At 35.4% G+C, this 24,653-nt stretch overlaps 1 protein-coding gene across 1 annotated transcript in view; it reads left to right on the top strand.

Moving 5' to 3' along the window:
• mRpS5 (mitochondrial ribosomal protein S5) overlaps nt 1–24,653 on the top strand; it is a 119,957-nt gene that overhangs the window by 62,531 nt on the left and 32,773 nt on the right. Inside the window, exons 7-8 of the mRNA XM_090399991.1 lie at nt 14,511–14,557; nt 18,966–19,023. Of these exons, the coding sequence (XP_090256117.1) occupies nt 14,511–14,557; nt 18,966–19,023 (105 nt within the window). The remainder of the gene's footprint in view (nt 1–14,510; nt 14,558–18,965; nt 19,024–24,653) is intronic.

The following is a 24,653-nucleotide window of genomic DNA, read 5'->3' as shown; positions in this document are numbered from 1 at the left end:
TGACTATTTTCTCTAAGACCTTGATAATGATTCCTGTTATGCTGATTGGCCGGTAATTTTCAACAGCAGCCTTGGAACCACCTTTGTGCAGTGGAACTATTTTCCCCTCTTTCCAACCCCTTGGGACTGACCCAGTCCTGAGGCTCAAATTAAACATAATGGTCAAGGGCACTGACAATTCTTTGGCCGCTTCACGTACGACACGAGCTGGTATACCATCCAATCCCACAGATGTATTGACATTGAGGTTCTGTAATAGACTAGTTACCTCTACCTCATTCATCACAATTCCAGTATAAGCTGTTGGTTCCTCCATTTCCGCAAAGCCACCACCTGGATGATATACTCTTGCAAAGTGCTCGCTCAGTAATTCCACAACATCGACTGATTCAGTTACCTCCCTACCCTCAGCATTTTTTAAGATCATTCTACCATGAGCATTTTTCCTTTTACTTGCAACATATTGAAAAAACTGTTTGGGATTCTCTTTAGCCTGCATGGCCAATTTCCTTTCGTAATCTGCTTTTGCTTTTCTTACCACCCTTGTTACCATCCTGGCCTGAGCTTTATACTGTTCATGCACCTGATGGTCACCCTTCTCCTTAAATTCCCTCCACAATTGTTTCTTTTTTTGCAGCTCAAGCTTAATAGTGTTATTCATCCATTTAACCCCTACCTGATTTATTATTCGGACTCTTGGTATACAGTCAACCATTGCCTCCTGCAAACAGTTCTTAACCACCTCCCATGCACCATCAACATCCAGCCCTTGCAGTTTTACATGCCATGGCATTGAGCCAAGCACACACCTAAGCTTGTCATACTTACCAGCCCGGTAATTCCACATATACCCTGTCTTAATTGTAAATTCGACTCCTTTAGCCACCTCCCAAGTCATGACCTTATGGTCACTCTCACCAATTGGTGGCAACATGGTCATGTTCATTACAGCTACATTCTCAGTTGCAATTACTAGGTCCAGCACTCTCTGCCCCCTGGTATTTTCCAATACATGTTGCCGTAGATAGTTGTCCCTTAATAACTGCATAAAATCCAATTCCTTCCTCCCATGTGCCCTCTCCTCTTTCCAGTCAATGTTACCATAATTGAAATCACCCATAATAATTACCCTCCTTCCATTCATTTCTTCTATTTGCTTATGCATATTATTCCCACCATCCACTCCATCACCCGGTCTATAGCAGCACCCAATTGTATATTTTGTTCTGCTAGATTGTATCTCACACCAAACAGCCTCAAATGTGCTTTTTTCCCCATCCTGCAGTTCAACTTCTATACTCCTTGGCTGAAGCTCATCAGCTATCATCAATAACACTCCTCCCCCCTTTTTATTCACCCTGTCACTCCTGAACACGCTATACCCATCGCATTCAATCCCACTAGCTTTATCATCTTCTGTCAGCCATGTTTCACTAATACCGACAACCTGTGGCCTGGAAGTGCCAACCATGGCCAAAAACTCTTCCTTCTTGTTCCTAATACTCCTGGCATTAGTGTACATGAATCGCAGAAGCCCATTTGTCCCATCCCTACTTTGATTCCTTATACTAATTATCCCATTCTGATTTGTTGTCCGTCGTACTCGCCCTCTTCAATAATTACAGATGTGAAGAGTCCATTGAAAATGAAATAACCTGTGCATACTGTTGAAATAACATGGACAAGAAGTATAAATTAATTGACATATTTCATCCATATGGCCATTTGCATAATTAAAGGTTTGATAATCTGGGAACTTTGCTCTACAGAACAAACACACAACTTTTACAAGCTGCTTCAAGATTCCAGTAAGCAGGACGGTGGTCATTCACTAGATTATGAAATTCATTTACTATCTGTAGTGCACATTTCATTAACTTTCTCAGAAAAATGGTAACTTGCACATCTCATCGTGATCTTTTTTTTTTTTTTTTTGGAGAGAGACATGACATCTAACCATAGACAACTGAAGTGAGTTAGCCAGTATGAATGTGGCAGGATTTTTCTCTTGGAAACTCGGTTTTTTTTTTTTTTCCCCCATCATTCTGAAAAACTGCAAACCAGTCAGAGCAACACATACAATTGGCAGACATAATACTAGACTCATAGCCTCAGTTGCTTCAACTTCAAAACAACTCATCTCAGCTGTAACTATAGAGAAATGGTCTAAGTCAGTGCTTCTTAAACTTTTTCCACTTGTGACCCCTTTTTTGCCCAAGAAATTTTTATGCAACTTCATTTCACCTGAGAAATTTTTATGCAACCCTGGGTATATAGGTATACAAATCAAACATTTACTGATCATAAATCATAAAGAAATTTATTTTAAAACAATTCTTTGATACACATATAATGGAACTTAAAGAAATTAAAAAATACCAAGGAATTTGGAAATAGATTGGAGAAAGAATTAGAGGAAACAAGTTTTGTCAAAAAACTGAAGATCCAGAAAAGAAATGGGAATAAGTTAAAGAGAAAATAAAGAAGATTGCAGAAGAAGAAATTGGATATGTAAGTGCTAAAAGAATAAAAAAAACTTAGATAACTAACAAGATGATTTTTCTAATGGAAGCAAGAAGAAAATGGAAAAATAAAGACGCCCCAGAAGGGAAAATACAATATAGAACCCTGAATGACAAATTGAGAAGGGAAGTAGAGAAGATTGGCTAAAAAATAATGTGAAGAAGTGGAAAATTATGAGAGAGTGGGAAGGTATGATCTTTTATATGAAAAAGCAAGAAGCATGAATCACAAGAGAAATGGAATTCGAGCTAGAGGCATAGAAAATAAGAATGGAGAAATCATAACTGAAGAAGATAAAATCCTAATGAGATGGAAGGAATACATTGAAGATCTATATGACAAGGAAAATTGACCAAATGAGTTACCATTAGAAGATATAAAGAAGGTAAATGAAGATGATCTAGGCCCAGAGATTTTGAAGACAGAAGTAGAAATGGCAATTAAAGAACTAAAATGTGGAAAGGCAGAAGGAATAGATGAAATACCTGCAGAATTCCTGAAACAACTTCAGAAGTAAGGAACTGAAGAAATAACCAAAATAATAAATTTAATTTATAACAAAGTAGAACTATCAAAAGATTTTATGACCTTAATATTTATACCTATACCAAAGAAAAGTAATGCAGTGAACTGCAAGGATTTTAGAACAATAAGCCTCATATCCCATACATCAAAAATACTTATGAGAATCTTAACATGAAGAATTGTATCTAAAGTGGAGGAATTTCTTGGAGAAGGTCAGTTTGGTTTCAGGAATGGTAGGGGAACAAGAAATGCGATTGGACTGTTAAGAATGGTAAGTGAAAGAAGTTAATATCTGTTATACAGATTTTGAAAAAGCTTTTGACTTTGTAAAATAGGATAAGATGGTGAAAGTAATGGAAAAGATTGGTATAGATTGGAAAGACAGAAGGCTAATTATTTCACTATATATGGGACAAACTGCCATGGTGAGAGACATGGTACAACAGAACCCAGGTATCATTGGATGAGGAGTAAGGCAAGGCTGTTCTCTGTCACCAGTTTTGTTTAACATGTATTCCGAAGCAACGTTAAAAGAAGCACTGGAGAATTCAGAAGAAGGAATAAAGACTGGAGGTAGACAGATATTTGCAATAAGATACGCAGATCTGTTGAACAGATTACTGGAATCCTGTATCAAATCAGGCATTAAAGGTTGATTCACATAGAAATTTGAAGTCCATTATTTTCTTTTGTTATGTGGGATTTTAATTGATGTGGTATCAGAAGATATTAAAACATTAGATAAATACATGAGAAAAATCTTGGAATCTGATAAAAAGCTTTATCAGATTCCAAGTTATAAACTTTTTTTTCTTGAAGGATTTTCTGCTAAATGTGGCCATTATTGACACCAACAGGTTATAAAGAAGTCATGATAAGCAAAGTAAAATAGAATCTTTCAGGTTACTTGTATAACAATAAAAATATTTTCTTTTTTTATGAGAACTTTCAAAATAATTAGAAATAAATATCGATTTAATAACTAATTCTTATAATTGCATATTTGTTAAACACAGCATGACACCAGTGGATTAAATGATACCCAACTTTTGTCCAAGTTGCTGGGTGAAACTTCACCTCAATATATCTCCCCACATTTGTTTTCTTTCTGTAAATAGAACTGAAGGCTGCCATCTGGTTGAGGTAGATTTATTAGATTAAATTTCTAAAGGGAACTGTATCTTATGTTGTTAGATGGAGTTGTTGATCTTATGTAGAATTGCTTATAATTTTATTTGAAATTCCTGATCACAAAAAATGTCATCCATATAAGGCATTCATAAAGAAGGAGAGAGAATGATGATATGGAATCAAGGATATGGAGAATTGAAGTTTTGTATATAACAGCAAGAGTAGATATGGTGAGAAAACCCATTGTTGTTGTGGTTATCTTCACTTGCTTGTATAATTCATAACATTTAAAATATCTGGTGTAGATGCAAATTCAAATATTTTTAAAATATCTAATTTTAAAATAATGTTAAATCTTTAAATTTTAAATAATGATCTGTTATGTCTAAATTGATAAGTATGCCGGAAGAAGATATGCAGAGATTTGTTATCTTGATTTTGAAGTGTCCATTTTTGTGTATTCTTGCAATTGTTCTATCCAGAAGTTTCAGGGTATGACAATGTTTCTCTCGAAATATTGTCATACCCACACTGTTTTATACATATGTTATTATAGCAAGAATTACAGTTAATCAAATTCATTTTATTCTAATTTTTGATAGTTTTCATATAAAAAATAATCATAAGCTACATTTAATTTTCTGTGTTATCCAGAAGATGTCTGTACACTCTTTATATAGTATGTCCAATGGTGTCTTGGAGAAGAAAGCCAGCTTTATATTCTGAAAGTTTGCTAGTTGCATGATTCACAAGCTTATAGTGCCAATAGAAAAAGTAAAATATTTCAGCTTTTTTAGGTGCAATTTTTAGTGAAGATGGTAAGTTAAATATGGAAATAGGTAATAGAATTAGTAAAGCTTGGTATGGTTGGAAGTGAGTTGGATAAATTTATATGGAACAAGAAAAAAATTAGTCAAAACATTAAATTACTTGTATACAAGACAGTGTTCATACCAATTTTAAATTGTGAATCTGAGAGTGGTTTAAAAATAAAACATGTGATCAAGGACCGGAGACCTGAGATATGCGGGTTCTGAGAAAGATTATTGGAGTGAACAGATGGCATAAATGGCAGTATTACATTAAAAATGAGGATGTTAGGAAAGAATTTGCCATTGTTAGCATTCAGGAATGTGTTAGTAGAGTTAATCCAAATCCCAGGTGGTATGGTTACTTAAACAGAATGAGAGAGGAAAGAGTAGTAAAACGAGCATTCTTTGCCTGGTTGGCAGGAAAAAACATCCAAAGGAAGACCAAGATGTAAATGGATTGATACGGTAAAAAGTTCCTTAAAAGACAAAAATATAAGATCTGACAATGTTGGAGTCTTGACAGATAACAGGTTAATTTGGAGGAAAACTGTTGATTGGAAGTTAGTAATGATCAGTGGTGGCCCGTGAAGTTTTAAGTGCCTATACAAAATAATAAAAAAATTATTATTTTTTTCCTAATCAGTAACCAGTTTATTAATAAATAAATCTGTAGATTTATTTATTAATAAACTTTTTTTTGTTGTTATTTTGTATAGGCAGCACCTCCCCACTTAAAACTTCACGGGCCACCACTGGTAATGATGTAACTTTTCATGTAGTACTGTCATAATTATCCTGTACATTCCCTGAGGATACATATTAGGAATGTGATGACGACAGTGGCACACCCAGTTTTTTTCCCTTTCTCCAAAGAGAAAGGGAAAAAAACACTGGGAAATTTTCCCACAATGTTTTCCTAATTAAAATTCATTTTTTTTTAATTTATGTTGTGTCGTGTCTTCTATTTCTACACTATGACTTATGAATTAGCGATCATTGCAGATGTTCAGTCATAGGTCATATGCAATGCGTAGTGTGTATTCTCAAATCGTCTACTCAACTTCCCTACCCCCCCCCCCCCCCCAAAAAAAAAAAAAAGATTAAATCCTGAGTGTGCTACTGGATGATGATCATATCTTGACAAATATGAAATCCACTATACATAATAAAAACATGAAAATGACTAGTAATATACTGTAAAAGAAAAAAAGTTTTAATTCAACTATTTTACATAATCATTAAATAAACTTACCTCTCACTGTATACCCTTTGAACCCAATCACCTGATAAGTATTAAATAGAAACTAGCAATCTTCTCTTGTTGAGATCAAGGCTGAAAGCCACAGTTGTTTATTTTCTTAACTGAATTTAGCTAGCCATTGCAAAGAAATGTGGATAAAACAGTGTGTCTCACGTTTGAGAAGGTGATTATGGGATGCAGTATTATCTTATCTTCCTACATTCATTTTCTTTTTATTTGATTTTTTCTAACTGTAAGCTACCATTTTACTGTCTTTGGATAAACAAATTTAGCAGCCCCAAAACATGTAAATTAACTATATAATTACCACTAGTAATTGTGTTCATTTATAAGTTTTTATTGCTTGATAAAGTCTATAAAATTAATGGAAACATCATTGTACTATATAAAATCAGCTAACAATTTACATCATCAAATTCCGGACAAGTAGAGGATATGATAGTACTACATGAAAAAAATTACATCAACAGGGGATAAGGAAGAAATTTCGGAAAGATGGAAGGAGTTCTTAGAAAATCTATATAGTGGAAAAGATCTAGATGCCAAGACTTCTAGACTATAGATGAACAAGACTTGATGTGGAAGAAATTGGTCCAACTATATTAAAAGATGAATTGTCAGCCAACAAGGTGCCAGGCGTTGATAACATCCCCTCAGAAACTTCCTATCTACAATTTTCCTCAAAATCAATCTGTTACTTGTCAAGACTCCAACATTTTCAGATCTTATATTTCTGTCTTCCAAGGCACATTTGACCGTATCAATCCATGTATACCTCAGTCTTCCTCTGGGGTCTTTTTCCTGCCAACATGGCAGAGAACACTTGTTTTGCTAATCTTTCTTCTCCCATTCTGTTTAAGTGATCATACCACCTGAGATTAGCTCTGCTAACACATTCATAGATGCTAACAATGTTAAGTTCTTTCCTAATATCCTTGATTTTAATATGATATTGCCATTGATGCCAAAATTGTATAATTTCATTATTGTATAATGTAATTTATACAAGGTATTTTCATTATACAAAGTATTATGTAATGAAATTATGCAAGGGTGGAACCTTGGCCTCCTTCCATTCATTGGGACTCGCTCATGTTTAGACTCATATTGAATAAACAAGTTAGAATTGTTCGTTCCTTCAGCATCCCAGTATCCCATCCAACTCACTGATGTGTTCAAATCAAGCTCTGCAGTTAGCTTTTATGTAGAGGAGATTCAAGATTTGGCGGTAACTTTTGTATAGAATATTAGACTGACAAAGTCATGTTTTGCTCTTCTTGTTGACAGCATTATGCATGATGTGATTTAGGGAAAATCAAGGTGAACCATTAAAGGTTCTGTAAGGAATATCTAATTAAGTTTTGATGCCTGAGTTAGTGGATCATGTAGTAGAGTAATATTGGAAGACTTACTAAGTGAGAGCATGCAGCAGGAAAGAAGGATTCGTGGACTTCTTCAGTTCAAGCATAGTCTTTTAACAGTAACCCATGCCGGTTAATGTACTTGGACTCCCCTCTGCACCAACTGGCAGAGTAAGCAGCAGTGTTATGATTCAGCTGTTGGGAAGCCTCCTAATATGGTACCAATAAGTTTCATCTCCTCTTCTTTTTAGTGGCTGGCCTCCTGGAAACTACTTCGTTGCATACTTTCAAGTGGGAGAAATAATTAATTACACTGTGTTGAGCATGCACAGCAAGACCCTTGCATTGCATTTCAGGTAGCACAAAAATGTTGGCTCCACATTTTGTGCAACTCTTGCTTCTTATTCACCTATTTTAGCTTCAATGGGATTTAAGGGGTGCTTAAGGGTCAAAGCTGTATAACTGGAAGGAGACCTCCACATAGCCTTTAAAGGAATGCAGAGAACCGACTAGGGCTTCTAACCTAATGTCCAATCCTCACCTTCTCGTGGTGCACCCTGTTAGGTATCTACCTCTATACTGAACGAACGAGGATGGGCTGGCAATTTGGGATTTAGCTGACCAAATTGTATTCTTATTGGCTTAATCCAAACTACAAAATGATGGTACAACATGGAATTTCATGCCAACTGGGGCGTCGCCTGGTTAAACAAGGCCCCCTGTTGTTTTCACGGGAAACCAGGGTAAACAGCGAAAAGTCAGCTATTGGAACAAATCTGAAAACACACACCACAACTCAACATCACCAGAGTTAAAGATCGGTACTATCAACATAAGAAGCATGAATGACAAAGAAATGGAGCTAGCTTAGGAATTAGATAAGTACTAGATCGACATAATAGGGGTGACTGAAACAAAAAAGACAAAAGCTGGTGAGATCTTTCTGAGCAATAAATACAAAATGTTATATTCAGGCAATGACAATCAAGGAAAAGAAGGAGTAGCCATAGTATTCAACACTAAATATGAGGCTAATCTTCTTGAATGGCAGGCAGTCTGAAGTAGAGTGATGTGGGCAGATATCAGAATGGAGAACTGGACAATGACACTTATTTGTGCCTATGATCCCACAGAAGGTTCTGCTAAGGTAGAATTGGAGGAATTTTTTGAGGCTTTAGAAAAAGCAACTGACACAATGAAAAAGGAAAAGGGTCCTTGTTGGGGATCTAAATAGCAGAGTAGGAAATGATTGTCAGATATACAAAAATATTTTGGGAAAATTTGGAGAAAAGAGCAAAGCTAATAATAATGGCAAATACCTGTTGGATTTCTGCTCAGGACATGGACTGGTTATTACTAACACCATGTTCCAACATAAAAATGTGCACAAATTCACATGGAGAGAAGAGGCAAGGAATAAGAAAAGTCTCATTGACTATTTATTGTTGATAGTGGTGTTTTCTCCCTGGTGCAGGACACCAGAGTGTACAGAGGATTTGAAATTGGAAGTGATCACTATCTAGTCTTGAGCAAGATAAAATTGAATTTCATTTTGAAAAGCAGAACATTTAAGAAAGTTTTAAAGTGAATAAAAGTTGAGCAGCTCTAAGATTTGAACTGTAGACTAAAATACACAAAAATTATTGAAGAAAAAATGAAAGTGTTTGAGAACAATAACCAAACCTTAGGGATTCATTGGCTAGCCTTGAAGAAAACATTGATTGATTCAGCCAGAGAGGCATGTGGTGAGGTTGTCTGCAAGGATAGAAAAATCAGAACACCATGGTGGACACAGGAAGTTAAAGAGGCAGTGAAGGAAAAGAAGAAAGCATAGCAAAAGTTCCTGGCAAATAAGTCAGCTTGTGCTCTTAGAGAATACAGAGAGAAATCTAAGAAATCTAAACACTGTGTAAAACAGCGAAGCAAAAGTCATTGGAAGACTTTGGTAAGAACATAGAAAATAAATATGAAGAAGGTGGCAAGATATTCTGGAGGTTGTTGAAGAAGCTCAGAAATGGAGGAAAGAGTGTTGTAAAAGGAATTAGAGATGATAAAGTGACATGAAAACTGGAGAAAAAGATATCCTTGAAGTATGGAGTAATTACTTCGAAAAATTGCCAAATGAAACATAAAGTGATACCTCTGTGGTATCACTGCTTGAAATGTGGAAAGGCAGCAGGAATAGATGACATTAGACCAGAAATGCTGAAGTATGGAGGTATAAAAGTCTTACACTGCTGCACTGCATAGTTCAGAAGGCCTGGACAGAGGGACAAATTTCCGATGATTGGAGTAGAGCTCTAATAGTACCCATATATAAAAAGGGAAATAAAACTGAATGTGAGAATTACAGAGGTATTTCCCTAATGAGTGTTCCTGGTAAGATTTATTCAAGTATACTTGAGAAATGGTTGAGAAGAATTGTGGAAGAAAAGCTTGGTGAATAACATGCTGGATTCAGGGCAAATAGAGGCTGTCAGTATCAGATCTTCACTTTTTGACAAATAGTGGAGAAATCATGGGAGTATAACAAAGATCTGTATTTAAGTTTTGTAGATCTGGAAAAGACATATGACAAGGTGCCAAGAGAGAAGCTATTCAATATGCTATAGTTATATGTTGTCAATGGGACATTATTATCAAGCAATACTTAGTTTTATTTGAGTTGTAAGTCAGCAATTAGAATTGAAGGAAGTACAGGAAGATGGTTTAATGTTAAATCTGGTGTGAGACAAGGATGTACATTATCCCCTCTGTTAGTATCTATATGGATCACATTATGAAGGAAAGTGATATTAAACCTGATATCAAAATTGAAGATGTTAATGTCAGCTCTATGCTTTATGCAGATGATGTTATACTTCTAAATAAATCCGCTACAAGTCTGCAAGATTCCCTGACTAAATTGAATAACTGTTGTAATAGATATGGTGTAAAGGTCAACAATAACAAGACAAAGATAATGAAAATAAGCAGAAGCATTAAAAATGTCAACTGCATTGTGAATGGAGAACCTGTGGAACAAGTAAAACATTTCAGCTGCTTAGGCATGATTTTCAGTGAAGATAGTAAATTAAATATGGAAATAGACAACAGAATCAACAGAGCTGGTATGGTAGGAAGTCATGTTGAATAAATTCATATGGAATAAGAGCGAAATTAGTCAGAATACTAAATCAGCTGTATACAACACAGTGCTCAAATGATTTTTAACTTATGGATCTGAGAGCTGGGTTAGAAGTAAAATACTTGACCAAAGACTATAGGCTGCAGATATGAGAGTCCTGAGAAAGATTAGGGGCACGAACAGATTGCATCAATGGCAGTATCATATTAAAAAATGAGGATATTAGGAAAGAACTTGATATTATCAGCATCCAGGAATGCGTTAGCAGAGCTAATCTCAGGTGATATGGTCACTTAAACAGAATTGGTGAGTTAAGATTAGCAAAACAAGTGTTCTCTGCCAGGTTGGCAGGAAAACGACTCAGAGGACGACGAAGATATAGGTGGATTGATAAGGTAAAAAGTGCTTAGATGATAGAAATATAAGATCTGATAATGTTGTAATCTTGACAAGTAACAGACTGATTTGGAGGAAAATTGTAGATAGGGAGTTAGTAATAATGTAAATTTTTCATGTAGTACTATCATATCCTGTACACCCCTTGAGGATGCATGGCAGGAATTTGATGATGATGAATGGATTTACTCTGGGATCCCATCAGACATACTTTCCTTCAGACATCCTTTGACCTCTTTCCATGCACTACTAATTCCTCTACCTTGCAGTTTTTCATTTCAAGGTGCTGCTTAAAGCTGCCTTTTCAGTTTCTCATAATCACTTATCTTCTTATTTCACATGTATTGTTTTTAATTCAAAACTTTCACGATTTTCCACTTTTCAGGTTAAAGCCCAATGAACACTCTCCAGTTGCTGAAAAAACAGCTACCTCATTTTTGTACGTATGAGAGTGGTCTGAAAAGTTCTCGGCCAAACAATGAAAAAAACGAATTTATAATTTCAAAATTATTTTTATTTTTCAACATAATCTCCCTTAAGACTAATACATTTATTCCAGCGATGCTCCAGCCAAATTGTCCCATTCTTGTAGTGGTTCTCAGTATAATCTGCAAAATATCCCTCTACAGCTGCAATCACCTCTTGATTCGAAGAAAAACACTGACCAGCGAGGATGAGTTTTAGTTTTGGGAAGAGATAGAAGTCAGAGGGAGCCAAATCTGCGGAATAGGATGGATGTTCCAACAATTCATAGTGCAGATTCCTTAATTTTCCCATTGCCAAAACACCTTTGTGAGCAAGTGCATTTTCCTGATGAAAGATTTTTTCTTCTGCAAAGTGGGTCTTTTCTCACAAATTTTTTTGTATAGTCTGGTTAAAAGATCGGAATAATATTCCCCAGTTATTGTTTTATCCTTTTCAAAATAATTAATAAACAAAATGCCTTTAGTATCTCAAAACACAGATGCCATGACCTTTCCTGCTGTTGAAACCGACTTTGACGCTGAACAACCAGCTTCTGTCCTCTGTTTTGACTGCTGTTTGGATTCTGTAATTGTGAATTCAAGTGTCATCCATAGTAATAAATCTGCACAAAATCAGTTTTATTCTTGTTAGAATGCCGCAAGCACTGTTCAGAGATTTTCATGCGAATGCGTTTTTGATCTGCTGTGAGCAAACAGATCAAAAGGTAATAAATCATCTTGCACAAAGCTTTTTCATATGTAATTCTTCATGCAAAATATATCTTATACGTTCTTTTGAAATTCCTATAGTCTCAGCAATTTCATGCACTTTGACTCGCTGGTCATTCAATACCATATCGTGCACTTGATCAATGATTTCTGGCATTGTTACACTTTTTTGGATGTTCTTCACATCAATCATCCTCAAGGCTGGTAAGGCCATGTTTAAACTCATTAGCCCATTTCTTAATAGTCGAAAACGAAAGAGTGCCCATAAACTTTTATGAACTTCGAATGAATTTCTTTTGGCGTTAAACCTTTTTTTTTTACAAAGAATTTTATAACTGCACGATGTTCGATTTTATCCATTTCGAGGGATACAGACAACACTTTTGCTTCAGACAGCTCTATAAAACAAACCATGATAGAATTTGGATTCTGAATTGTGAATCCAAATGTCATCCATAGTAATAAATCGATGCACAAAATCAGTTTTATTCTTATTAGAACGCTCAGAAAAGAGAAAGGTCTGAAAAGTTCTCTTTTCAGACCACCCTCCTATTTTTGCACTGAGGGGGTCAATTCCACCAAATGCTGCTTGAAATGGTTATCCCTCATTAGCTCTAAATTCTCCTGCCCACATCATGCATGCTTTCTACCCCCCCTCCTTCCAGCCAGTATTCCCATATTTGAAATCACCCACAATTGTATTTCTGCATACAGAAATATAATTGTGCAGATAACTCATAAGTTATCTGTCTGCAGTTCAGTCCTTTTCTGATGACCATGGTCTATAGCAGCATGTTAGAATGCCGCAAGCACTCTAACATTTGCAGGGCAAAAAAACAGTGCACAGCTATGTGCCCTGTTTTTTTGCCCTGTAAACCATATCTCATACCAAACAGCCTCAAAACCATTGTCTGTATTACTTATATGCCATCGCTGTTCAAGATCTCCATTCTAGTTAGATTTAATCTTTCTGCAGTCTCTAGCAATTCCCCTGCTCCACACCCTTTTTATCCTGCCTGTCCTCCCTTGAATACACTGCACCCATCACATGTTATTCTTGTAAGGATATCCTCTCCTGTTTCACTAATGCCAATAATTTTTGGTCCCACATAATTTACCAGCTAAAAATGCATTGCTTTTATTTCTGATGCTTTTGGCATTAGTGAACATGAAAGATAACCATCCATTAGGCTGATGCACATTCAAGTAACTCTTAAAACCTAACTGTTTCAAATAAGCAGTTAATTCAACAACCAAATTCTTTACTTCACTACTATGTTTGTCTGACGAAACTAGTCCCACCATTCTCAAGGTCATCCGTTCTTTGTCTTGCTCTGTTCACGGTAATCTTGAACTCTCACCTTAATCCACATGTCCATGTGCTTACATGCTGCCCTGACATACTTAATTTTTCTCACTAATGTTTACTCTTTCACTGATCAACTTATTTTCCAGGCACTTATATCAAATCCTTTAAAGTGCAACTATCCTGTAAGTACAGATCCTTTCTACCATCAGAAACACTCCTTATTTCTCATAGTCTGTGCATTGAATCATTAGCAATCATTGCTCTCCATCTCAGCTCACTCATGTCTTACCTTAGTAACAGGCGGCTCACAATCTTAACCCTTTGCTCTTTTTTTCCAATTCATCCAATAAGTCTTTCATATCTTCAAATCATTTGTTCCAACTAATACAAACATATCTTTATTTGTTCTACCTGCTCATGTAGCGTCAGTCACATTGTGAATTCCCTCCTGGAAAACACACTTTCATTATTTGCTCATCTAGATCTAGCTCATTCCTCGTCATAGAATCGCTGTATGCTATTTCATTCATTTCATGTTTATTTTAGCTATTTTAATTAAGTTAATACTTTTTCTCCACTTTCAGTTAAGAGTAGAATCTTGAATTTCCCAATTTCCCTTGCTTGTTAGGCTCAATGGCTTTTCATGACAGCCAAGTAATTTGGCATCTTTGAAACCTGATTGATACTCTGATAGGCCAGTTAATTCTATCTGCATAGTGTATTATGACTGTTAATTGCATGTGTTTTAGTACAAACAATTTCTCTGGTTTACAAATCTATAGTTACACATATCTGGTTATTTTTTGATAATGAACATACTAATAGTATATTGCATATAATACTGTGTTGATTTTAATTTCATTTATTTTTAGGAGTTGCCACAGGGAAAGTAGCAGATGGCCAAACTGCTCTGAAACTGGTAAAAAACAAAACATTTTTTGATTGTTGTAATTCATTTATTCAGCTCACTTGGATTCTAATAACATTTAAACCTTATTTCTCTTAAGGTTTACAAAAGTCATGCATACAGTTTTAAGAATGCTTTTTTTTTTTTGTGTACAATAAGAATGACCCTTTCTTTGTCAGTTGTTCTCTCTAATAACATGAAAGATTCCTTCTTCCCTGCTAACCTTAGGGAAGAGCTGGTTGTAGTAATACTGGAACAATAAGACATACTAGGACCATAAGTTATTTACAAATAAGCCTCATTTTGCAATTTACCAGTTGAAGAGCCTCTGCAGGATAGGATATTGATCGTGCTCTTTGGTTAGAAAGACCTAGATTTGAATCCCGTCTAAGAGGCGAAGAACCTCTTTTAGGACTTTTCAGCCCAAGGTGAGTTAACTAGTCTCGTAGAGATGGATGGGTTCGTTCCCCCTCTGGAAACTAGTTTTTCATTGCATAAAAACACAAACTAGCCTAAGAACAAACACAATACACTGTTCTCATAGCCAGATTTGACTATATCACTTTGACCATATCACTCTGAAAGCAGCTCCCATTCAGAAAATTGACCTTCATGAATAGGAGCTACATTCAAATACTTTAGCTCCTTTTCCTTTATTCTGATCCCTGTTGTAGTACCATTCATGGATTTATTCATCCATGAATAAATCATCCTTATGTATTTCAGTTTGATGATGATGCAGGTTCAAACACATTAGTCCAGTCTTATCTGCAAGTGTGATGCATTAGATAACCATGAAAATATGATGAACATGGGTGTTTTAAAAATATCCTAAACCAGTTTTGGACTTCTATTGGGAAAAAAAAGTTTACAAATAAAACTTGCTACAATTATCCACAATTTATTAATAAATTCAAATAGATTACAAAAAGACCAATATTGGAAAACATCATTATTCACAAACATGCATTATTATTATTACATGATCCCTCCAGGGAGTCCAAAGACTCATTGGGAGGAGCACCTACTCTATAACTCTGTTTCCACCACTCAATCCACCAACTACAATGAACCACAGCTACTATCATTATCTACACCAACACCATCTACTGCCCACCACCACTAGTATTTTCACAGACAATCACAAACATCCATGCCCACGGTGGGATTCGCTCTCCAGCCAAAAGGCTGCGGGAGAGCGGATATGCTAGCCAACCAGGCCATCTGAGTTTATCCATTTTATAAGATAAACATTTATCCCTTTTTTGGTCTATTTTTAAAGCCATGGGTTGCAACATCTATCCAGTTGTTCTTTCACTCCTTGCATCCATAAGATGTAATTGCAATATCTTTTAAATATTTTAAATATGCTCACTCATCTCTGGACCTTTTTCAGTGTTTTCATATCACAATGAAAACCAGATGACCAGATTTGAGCATAATAGTTCAAGTATGGTCTGACCAGTGCTTTATACAGTGGCATAACCACCTCCTTATCATAGCAGCGATACAATGTGTAGTCTTTACAAGACTTGCATTGTGGCTTCTAAATTTCAGTCCACCGTCAGCCATCACCTCCAGATCTTGAATCTCATCAGCTTCCTGAAGTGCAGTTCTATCAATACTGTATATAGACTTATCTTTGAGCTCCAGAACGCAACATCTATCTAACTTATTAATATTAAAACTACAAGAGATGTGATGATGAGAAAGATTCATAAGATCAACATAGAGCAGAACATATATCAGGAGGTGAAGAGGAAGTAAAAATATCCAAGGTCATTAAAATGGTTACTGTGTACTAGAAGGATCATATAAAAAAAATCATTTCTGATATTTACACAGGATGAGAATCTCTTAAACCTTTGAGAGAGAGGAAGGGATAATCATTCCAATTCAAATTAGGCCACTGTAAAATGGCTTCAGAAGTTTGCTTGTTCCCATGATGTATTGTTAATTTCAGCATGAAATATTTGTCCCATTTTCATTAAAATTATTTACTCTATCTAATATGTTTGCTGTCATGATTGCAATGCTACATGTTTCATTAAAAATTACTCATCCTTCATCTGGAAGAATTTACTAAACTAATAGGCAGGTTAGGGAAATTTTCAGTTTTACAAGGTAAGCTCGTTTTTGGAAAAGTTATTTTCTTTTCTCGTCCTTAGAAAAGTTATTTCTATGTTTGCTAGATTTAGAGAGACTTATTAGGAGCTCATTTAATTTATCATGCAAGCTTTTCTGTTTATTCTTATTATCTAATACAGTATTTCTGATTTTGAAAGAGTGATATCTGCTGCTCAGGATACCAAATTTCTAGATGTTTATTCTTTGTGTTCTAAACAATCATCAAATTGCTCTTATGAGAGACATTCACACAGACTTAAGCAAAAATATATCATAGAAAACACAAATTTACCATTGGAAATATTCCTACTGACAAATAGGTAAACATTTGTCAGTAGGAATGATTTTGCATAATATTGAATGCAATCTTCTTTCAGGTGTAATGCTAATAGACAAAGCTTTGAAGTAGCTTCCTCATTTAAATCTTCTAATAGCTCCTTTAATTTATCTGCTACTGAATTCCATGGGCTGCTGTCACTGAAACAAAAGAACTATACATCTATTTCAAAAGCAGATAAAAGTCATAGTAGTAATGGATAAAGATGACTATTAGAGGCAAATAAACTTTTTACAGGATACTTCTTATCAAGAAATTGGTTATAACTGTACCAAAATACAGACAATTAAATAAGCTCCTAAATGAAGTTGTTAGCTAGGATGAAATTATTTTGAAGAAACTACACACTGGCCTTCTAAAAATCCATAAAGAAGGTTGTGAGACCCATTGTAAACTGCTGTATTGACTCTCCCACATATAGAATAGCAAAGTTTCTTTCCCATCTATTGAGGGCACATATTGGTCAAATCCAGATCATTTATTAAGAATCCCATGTTTTCTCTAAAAAATCAAGGAGATTTCAATACACGGTACTGATATTTTAGTAAGACATTGTTTCTCTCTTTACTGATGTCCTTTGTCTGACATTATTGTCAAACAAAGACATATATGATGTATGACATTCTTTATGATGACAATGACCACCTTCTAGAGTTTATTTTTTTTTATGATGAATATTTTGTTTATGTGTATACATGTTATATTGGAGTTTATACATTGGTGTATTTTTTTGAAGTATGGCAGGTGCATATGTATTTGGGGGATAGGGCAAAGTTTTTTGAGGGGAGGACAGGTGTGTTTGGTGGCATATTTTTAAAGATAGGGTTGGGTGGATGTTTTTTTTTTTTGCGGGGAGAGTGGCAGGGTAGATGTATATTAGGTTAGCTCTAGCTGAGCTGCAGACCAGAGGTATTTGGTTCTTAGTGGCCACATTCTTGGTATTGGTTTGATTTTGTATGTTTATGAACTTCTTGATTTTCTCTACACATCATGGTGCATGGAGAGAGAGAGCCCATTAGATTGGCCTCTTCAAATTCAATGAGTCATATAAGTACATGGCATGCAGCAATAATATGTAATCCTTTTTTTTTTAAATCTTGGTTCCCTATTTCATATCAGTAAGAAATGTTTGGAGTCATTACTGCACAAATTGAGTTGTGGCAATTAGCATTTGTAAATGAACCATTCACACACAACAATCAGTCTGCCCTTCTTTTACTGCATGAAACATTTTAAATGACATGATAATAAATTAAAGAAGGGCAGACTGATTGTGGTGTGTGAATGGTTCATTTACAAATGCTAATTGCCACAACTCAATTTATGCAGTAATGACTCCAAACATTTCTTGCCTTTTCATATACATATAAAAATATAGTCTGTCAGAGTATTCCAGTCTATGTGCTTAGATGTCTCTGAATCTTTCACATAGACTGGAATACTCTGACAGACTATATTTTTACATGTATATGAAAATAATTTCATTACTACAGCCAAAATGTGGATATAAATTTATTGCCAGCATACTAATAAATTACATTTATATAATGTGTACAGTGCATAGGAGGTTTAGAAGAAATTTCATTTCTTCTAAAATCTGGGTTATGAAATCTGCATAGTAATTGTACTGAACAAGTACAACTTATTAGCCTTATTCCCACTATTAAAGTAATCCTCATTATCTTTACTGCATGCAATTCATTCTCTGATTGCTAACTCCTTGCAGAAGTTTTGCACGGTTTCACATTTTGGGACTATCTCTGATCAGTCATCATCATCAAATTTCTGCCATGTACCCTTAAGGGATGTACAGGATATGATAGTACTACATGAAAAAAATTACATCATTACTAACTTCCTATCTACAATTTTCCTCCAAATCAGTCTGTTACTTGTCTGATCAATCTTTTATGTAAAATTTTAATGATGTAAAGCAGTTTTTTTTTTTTCTTTCAGTCCAAGAATAAAGCTGCCCAAAGATTAAGATATATTGAACGATATGAAGACCATACAGGTATTTTAATTCTTTTTTGATTTTTTTTTTATGATTAAAAAACTTCATATGAGTGTTATTAATTTATGCCAATTATTTGATATTGTGTGGGTGCATTAAAAATAGGAATTCGGTAAAATGTTCATAAAGTTAGAAAAATGTTATATACGAGGGTGGTCTGTAAAGTTCTCAGCCTCGACCATAGATGGCAACGCTATAGGCACGATTTTTTTTTTTCTAAGTTAGTATACATCTATCATAAGCATCCATGTGAAATTGCAAGTCGTTCTATCAAGTAGTTTGTTTTATACAGCTGTCTGAAGCAAAAGTGTTGTCTGTATGTATCCCTTGAAGTGGATAAAAATGAGTATTGTGCGGATACAAAATTCTTTGTAAAAGAAGGTTTAATACGAAAAGAAATTCATTCAAAGTCCATAAAAGTTTATGGACACTCTTCTCCTTCATTTTCGACAATTAAGAAATGGGATGCTGAGTTTAAATGTGGCCATTACCAGCCTTGAAGATGATCCACTTGAAGGACATCCAAAAAACCAGAAATCATTGATCAAGTGCACGATATGGTATTGGATGACTGGTGAGTCAAAGTGTGTGAAATTGCTGAGACTATAGGAATTTCAAAAGAACGTATAGGATATATTGTGCGTGAAGAATTGCATATGAAAAAGCCTTGTGCAAGATGCGTGGCATGCTTGCTCACAGCAGATCAAAAATGCACTTGCATGAAAATCTCTGAACAGTGTTTAGAGCATTTTAACAAGAATAAAACTGATTTTGTGCATCGATTTATTACTATGGATGAGACTTGGATTCACCATTACATGCCAGAATTCAAACAGCGGGCAAAACAGTGGACTGAAGCCAGTTGTTCTTCAGCGGCAAAGAAAACATAGTCGGTTCCATCAGCAGGAAAGGTCATGGCATCGGTGTTTTGGGATGCTAAAGGCATTTTGTTTATTAATATCTTGAAAAGGGTAAAACTAACTGGGGAATATTATTCCAATCTTTTAAACAGATAGACAAAAAAATTCATGAGAAAAAAATCCGGTTTGCAAAAAAAAAAAAATCATCTTTCATCAGGACAATGCACCTGCCCACGAAGGTGTTTTGGCAATGGGAAAATCAAGGGATCTGCACTATGAATTGTTGGAACATCCATCCTAGTCCCCAGATTTGACTCCCTCTGACTTCTGTCTCTTCCCAAAACTAAAACTCTTCCTTGCTGATTAGTGTTTTTCTTCAAATCAAGAGGTGATTGCAGCTGTAGAGGGGTATTTTGCAGATCTTACTGAGAACCACTACAGGGACGTGATAATGGTGCTGGAGCATCCCTGGAATAAAGTATTAGTCTTAAGGGAGATTATGTTGAAAAATAAAAATAATTTTGATATTATAAATTCGTTTTTTTCATTGTTAGGCCGAGAACTTTTCAGACCACCCTCATACTTCATGCACTCTTAATATTTTATAAATAAAATCTGCCTGACCTTAAAATGCTGTTCTTACATATGAAGTGGTGCACCAGAAACTTCTCAACGATTCTTATTGCTCTCCAGAACTAAATGATCCTTCTAGAAGAGAATGGTTACATTAACATTAAATGCCACAACAGAAGAATGCAGTAATGACCTTAAAATCAGTTTTAAAAAAAAAATCATTCTGTTTCATGAGCTCCACCAATCTGGTTGCTGCCATTCCCTCTAATCATATAAGATTATGAGTAGCTGCTGATCAGCATTCATACACAGTTTTTTTTTTTTTTAACTTTTTAAAAACAGTTAAAAAAGGTTCAATTTCATGTCTTCTTTCATTTCACTTAAATTTGGTTTTGGGAAAGCTGTTCCAAAGACTATTTTCCTCAACAAATACAAACTTAAGCTCATCAATAAGCACATTAACAGATTTCTTCTTTCTTTTTTCCCAATTACTTGTCCACATGTCTTGGAAACTTAGATTTTTCTTCCCACATAGCAGATAAACCAGTCAGAGGGACACATATGCAGTTTTCTCCTTCAGTTCACAATTCTTACCATCCAACCTCTTTGTTTGTGTGTGTGTGTGTGTGTGTGCGTGTGTGCATGCATGGTTGACATATATAATTAAAGAAAAAGCTTTCTGAAGGAACTCATGAGCAAAGTAGCCATGCAGTTATTTTTAAATAAAATAGTCTGAAAAAAAAAAAAGAAAAAAAGCTTATCACACTATTTCTCATGCAGCAAAACAATCAAAAAATGTTGATTATGAATCTGGCCCATGAATTGCAAATCTATTGTACAATGGGTCTTCAGATGTGAGTAGATGCTGTAGACATTTTGAATGGGAAGCAGCTCATTTCATGCTTTTTTTTTTTTTTAAACTAAGCATGAAATTTAATTTCATGCTAAATTTGTTAAAACTTCTAAATTTCTCAAAATGTGCAGCAACCATTTGGCATTGAACAGATTTTCTTCTTTTTCATTTGTTTCTTTTACTGCTGTATTTTGAAGTCTATCTTATGTATTTCCTAAAGAATTATATAGCACAGATGTCCAAATTTCTCTCATTGCTTTCCTGTCCATCCATGGTACAAATGTACTATAGGCTGAACAGAATCTCGTGGATGGGCTTTTTTTATTTTAAAAAAAAAAAAACTTGGGCATAATTTGTGCTTAAAAATGTTGAAAATTCCAACAATTAAAAATGTTGAATTTTGCTATTGATGCTAAGGGTCAAAGCTGTATAACTGAGAGGAGACCTCCACATAGCCTTTAAAGGAATGCGGAGAACTGACCAGGGCTTCTGACCTAATGTCCAATCCTCACCTTCTCGTGGTGCACCCTGTTGGGTATCTACTTTGATACTGAACGAACGAGGATGGGCTGGCAATTTGGGATTTAGCCGACCAAATTGTATTCTTATTGGTTAAACCAAAATACAAAATAAAAAATGATGGTACAACATGACAAAATTTCATGCCGGCTGGGGCGTCGCCCGGTTAAACAAGGCCCCCGTTGTTTTCGCCAGGGAACCAGGGCGAACAGCGAAAAGTCAGCTACTGGAACAAATCTGAAAACAAACCCCAACTCAACATCACCAGAGTTAAAGATCGGTACTATCAACGTAAGAAGCCTGAATGGCAAAGAAATGGAGCTAGCTGAGGAATTAGATAAGTACCAGATCGACATAATAGGGGTGACTGAAACAAAAAAGACCAAAACTGGTGAGATCTTTCTGAGCAATAAATACAAAATGTTATATTCAGGCAATAACAATCAAGGAAAAGAAGGAGTAGCCATAGTATTCAACACAAAATACGAGGCTAATCTTCTTGAATGGCAGTCAGTCTCAAGTAGAGTAATGTGGGCAAATATGAGAATGGGGAACTGGACAATGAGACTTATTTGTGCCTATGGTCCCACAGAAGGTTCTACTAAGGTAGAAGTGGAGGAATTTTTTGAGGCTTTAGAAAAAGCAACTGACACAATGAAAAAGGAAAAGTTGGTCCTTGTTGGGGATCTAAATAGTAGAGTAGGAAATGATTGTGAGACATACAAAAATATTTTGGGAAAATTTGGAGAAAAGAGCAAAGCTAATAATCTGTTGGATTTCTGCTCAGGACATGGACTGGTTATTACTAACACCATGTTCCAACATAAAAATGTGCACAAATTCACATGGAGAGAAGAGGCTAGGAATAAGAAAAGTCTCATTGACTATGTTATTGTTGATAGTGATGTTTCTCCCTGGTGCAGGACACCAGAGTGTACAGAGGATTTGAAATTGGAAGTGATCACTATTTAGTCTTGAGCAGGATAAAATTGAATTTCATATCGAAAAGAATAACATGTAAGAAGGTTTTAAAGCAAATAAAAGTTGAGCAGCTCTCAGATGTGAACTGTAGACTAAAATACAGAAATATTATTGAAAAGAAAATGAAAGAGTTTGAGAACAGGAATCAAACCTTGGAGATTCAGTGGCAAACTCTGAAGGAAACATTGATTGATTCTGCCAGAGAGGCATGTGGTGAGGTTGTGTGCAAAGATAAAAAAATCAGAACTCCCTGGTGGACACAGGAAGTTAAAGAGGCAGTGAAGGAAAAGAAGAAAGCATATCAAAAGTTCCTGGCAAATAAGTCAGCTTTTACTCTTACAGAATACAGAGACAAATGTAAGAAAGCTAAACAGTGTGTAAAACTAGCTAAGCAAAAGTCATGTGAGGACTTTGGCAAGAATATAGAAAATAAATATCAAGAAGGTGGCAAAATATTCTGGAGGTTGTTGAAGAAGCTTAGGAATGGAGGAAAGAGTGCTGTAAAAGGAATTAGAGATGATAAAGGTGAAATGAAAACAGGAGAAAAAGATATCCTTGAAGTATGGAGTAATTACTTTGAAAAACTGCTAAATGAAACAAGCAGTGATGACAGCACAGTGATAAACAACACTGACCAGGCATGCAGTCAGGAATACATATCCATACTTGAAGTAGAAAAAGCCATCAAAGGCTTGAAATGTGGAAAGGCAGCAGGAGTAGATGATATTCGACCAGAAATGCTGAAGTATGGTGGTATAAGAGTCTTACAGTGGCTGCACTGCATAGTTCAGAAAGCCTGGACAGAGGGACGAATTCCCGATGATTGGAGTAGAGCTCTCATAGTACCCATATATAAAAAGGGAAATAAAACTGAATGTGAGAATTACAGAGGTATTTCCCTACTGAGTGTTCCTGGCAAGATCTATGCAAGTATACTTGAGAAACGGTTGAGAAGAATTGTGGAAGAAAAGCTTGGTGAAGAACAAGCTGGATTCAGGCCAAATAGAGGCTGTCAGGATCAGATCTTCACTTTACGACAAATAGTCGAGAAAGCATGGGAATATAACAAAGATCTGTATTTAAGTTTTGTCGATTTGGAAAAGGCATATGACAAGGTGCCAAGAGAGAAGCTATTCAATACGCTGCAGTTATATGGTGTCAATGGGGCATTATATCAAGCAATACTTAGTCTTTATTTGAGTTGTGAGTCAGCAGTTAGAATTGAAGGAAGTACAGGAAGATGGTTTAATGTTAAATCTGGTGTGAGACAAGGATGTACATTATCCCCTCTGTTATTCATTATCTATATGGATCACATTATGAAGGAATGTGGTATTAAACCTGATATCAAAATTGGAGATGTTAATGTCAGCTCTTTGCTTTATGCGGATGATGTTATACTTCTAAATAAATCCGCTACAAGTCTGCAAGATTCTCTGACTAAATTGAATAGCTGTTGTAATAGATATGGTATGAAGGTCAGCAATAAAAAGACAAAGACAATGAAAATAGGCAGAATCATTGAAAATGTCAACTGTGTTGTGAATGGAGAACCTGTGGAACAAGTAAAACATTTCAGCTACTTAGGCACAATTTTTACTGAAGATGGTAAACTAAATATAGAAATAGACAACAGAATCAGCAAAGCTGGTATGGCGGGAAGTCAATTGAATAAATTCATATGGAATAAGAAAGAAATTAGTCGGAACACTAAATTAGCTGTATACAAGACTGTGTTCAAACCAATTTTAACTTATGGATCTGAGAGCTGGGTCAGAAGTAAAACACTTGACCAAAGACTAGAGACTGCAGATATGAGAGTCCTGAGAAAGATTAGAGGCGTG

The sequence above is a fragment of the Typopeltis vanoorti genome, chromosome 11, assembly GCF_054136105.1.
Source record: "Typopeltis vanoorti isolate ZY-2024b chromosome 11, IOZ_Tvanoo_1.0, whole genome shotgun sequence".
NCBI lineage: Eukaryota > Metazoa > Arthropoda > Arachnida > Uropygi > Thelyphonidae > Typopeltis > Typopeltis vanoorti.
Note: the sequence above shows the minus strand (reverse complement) of the source record. Positions and strands in the feature narration are given on the sequence as shown.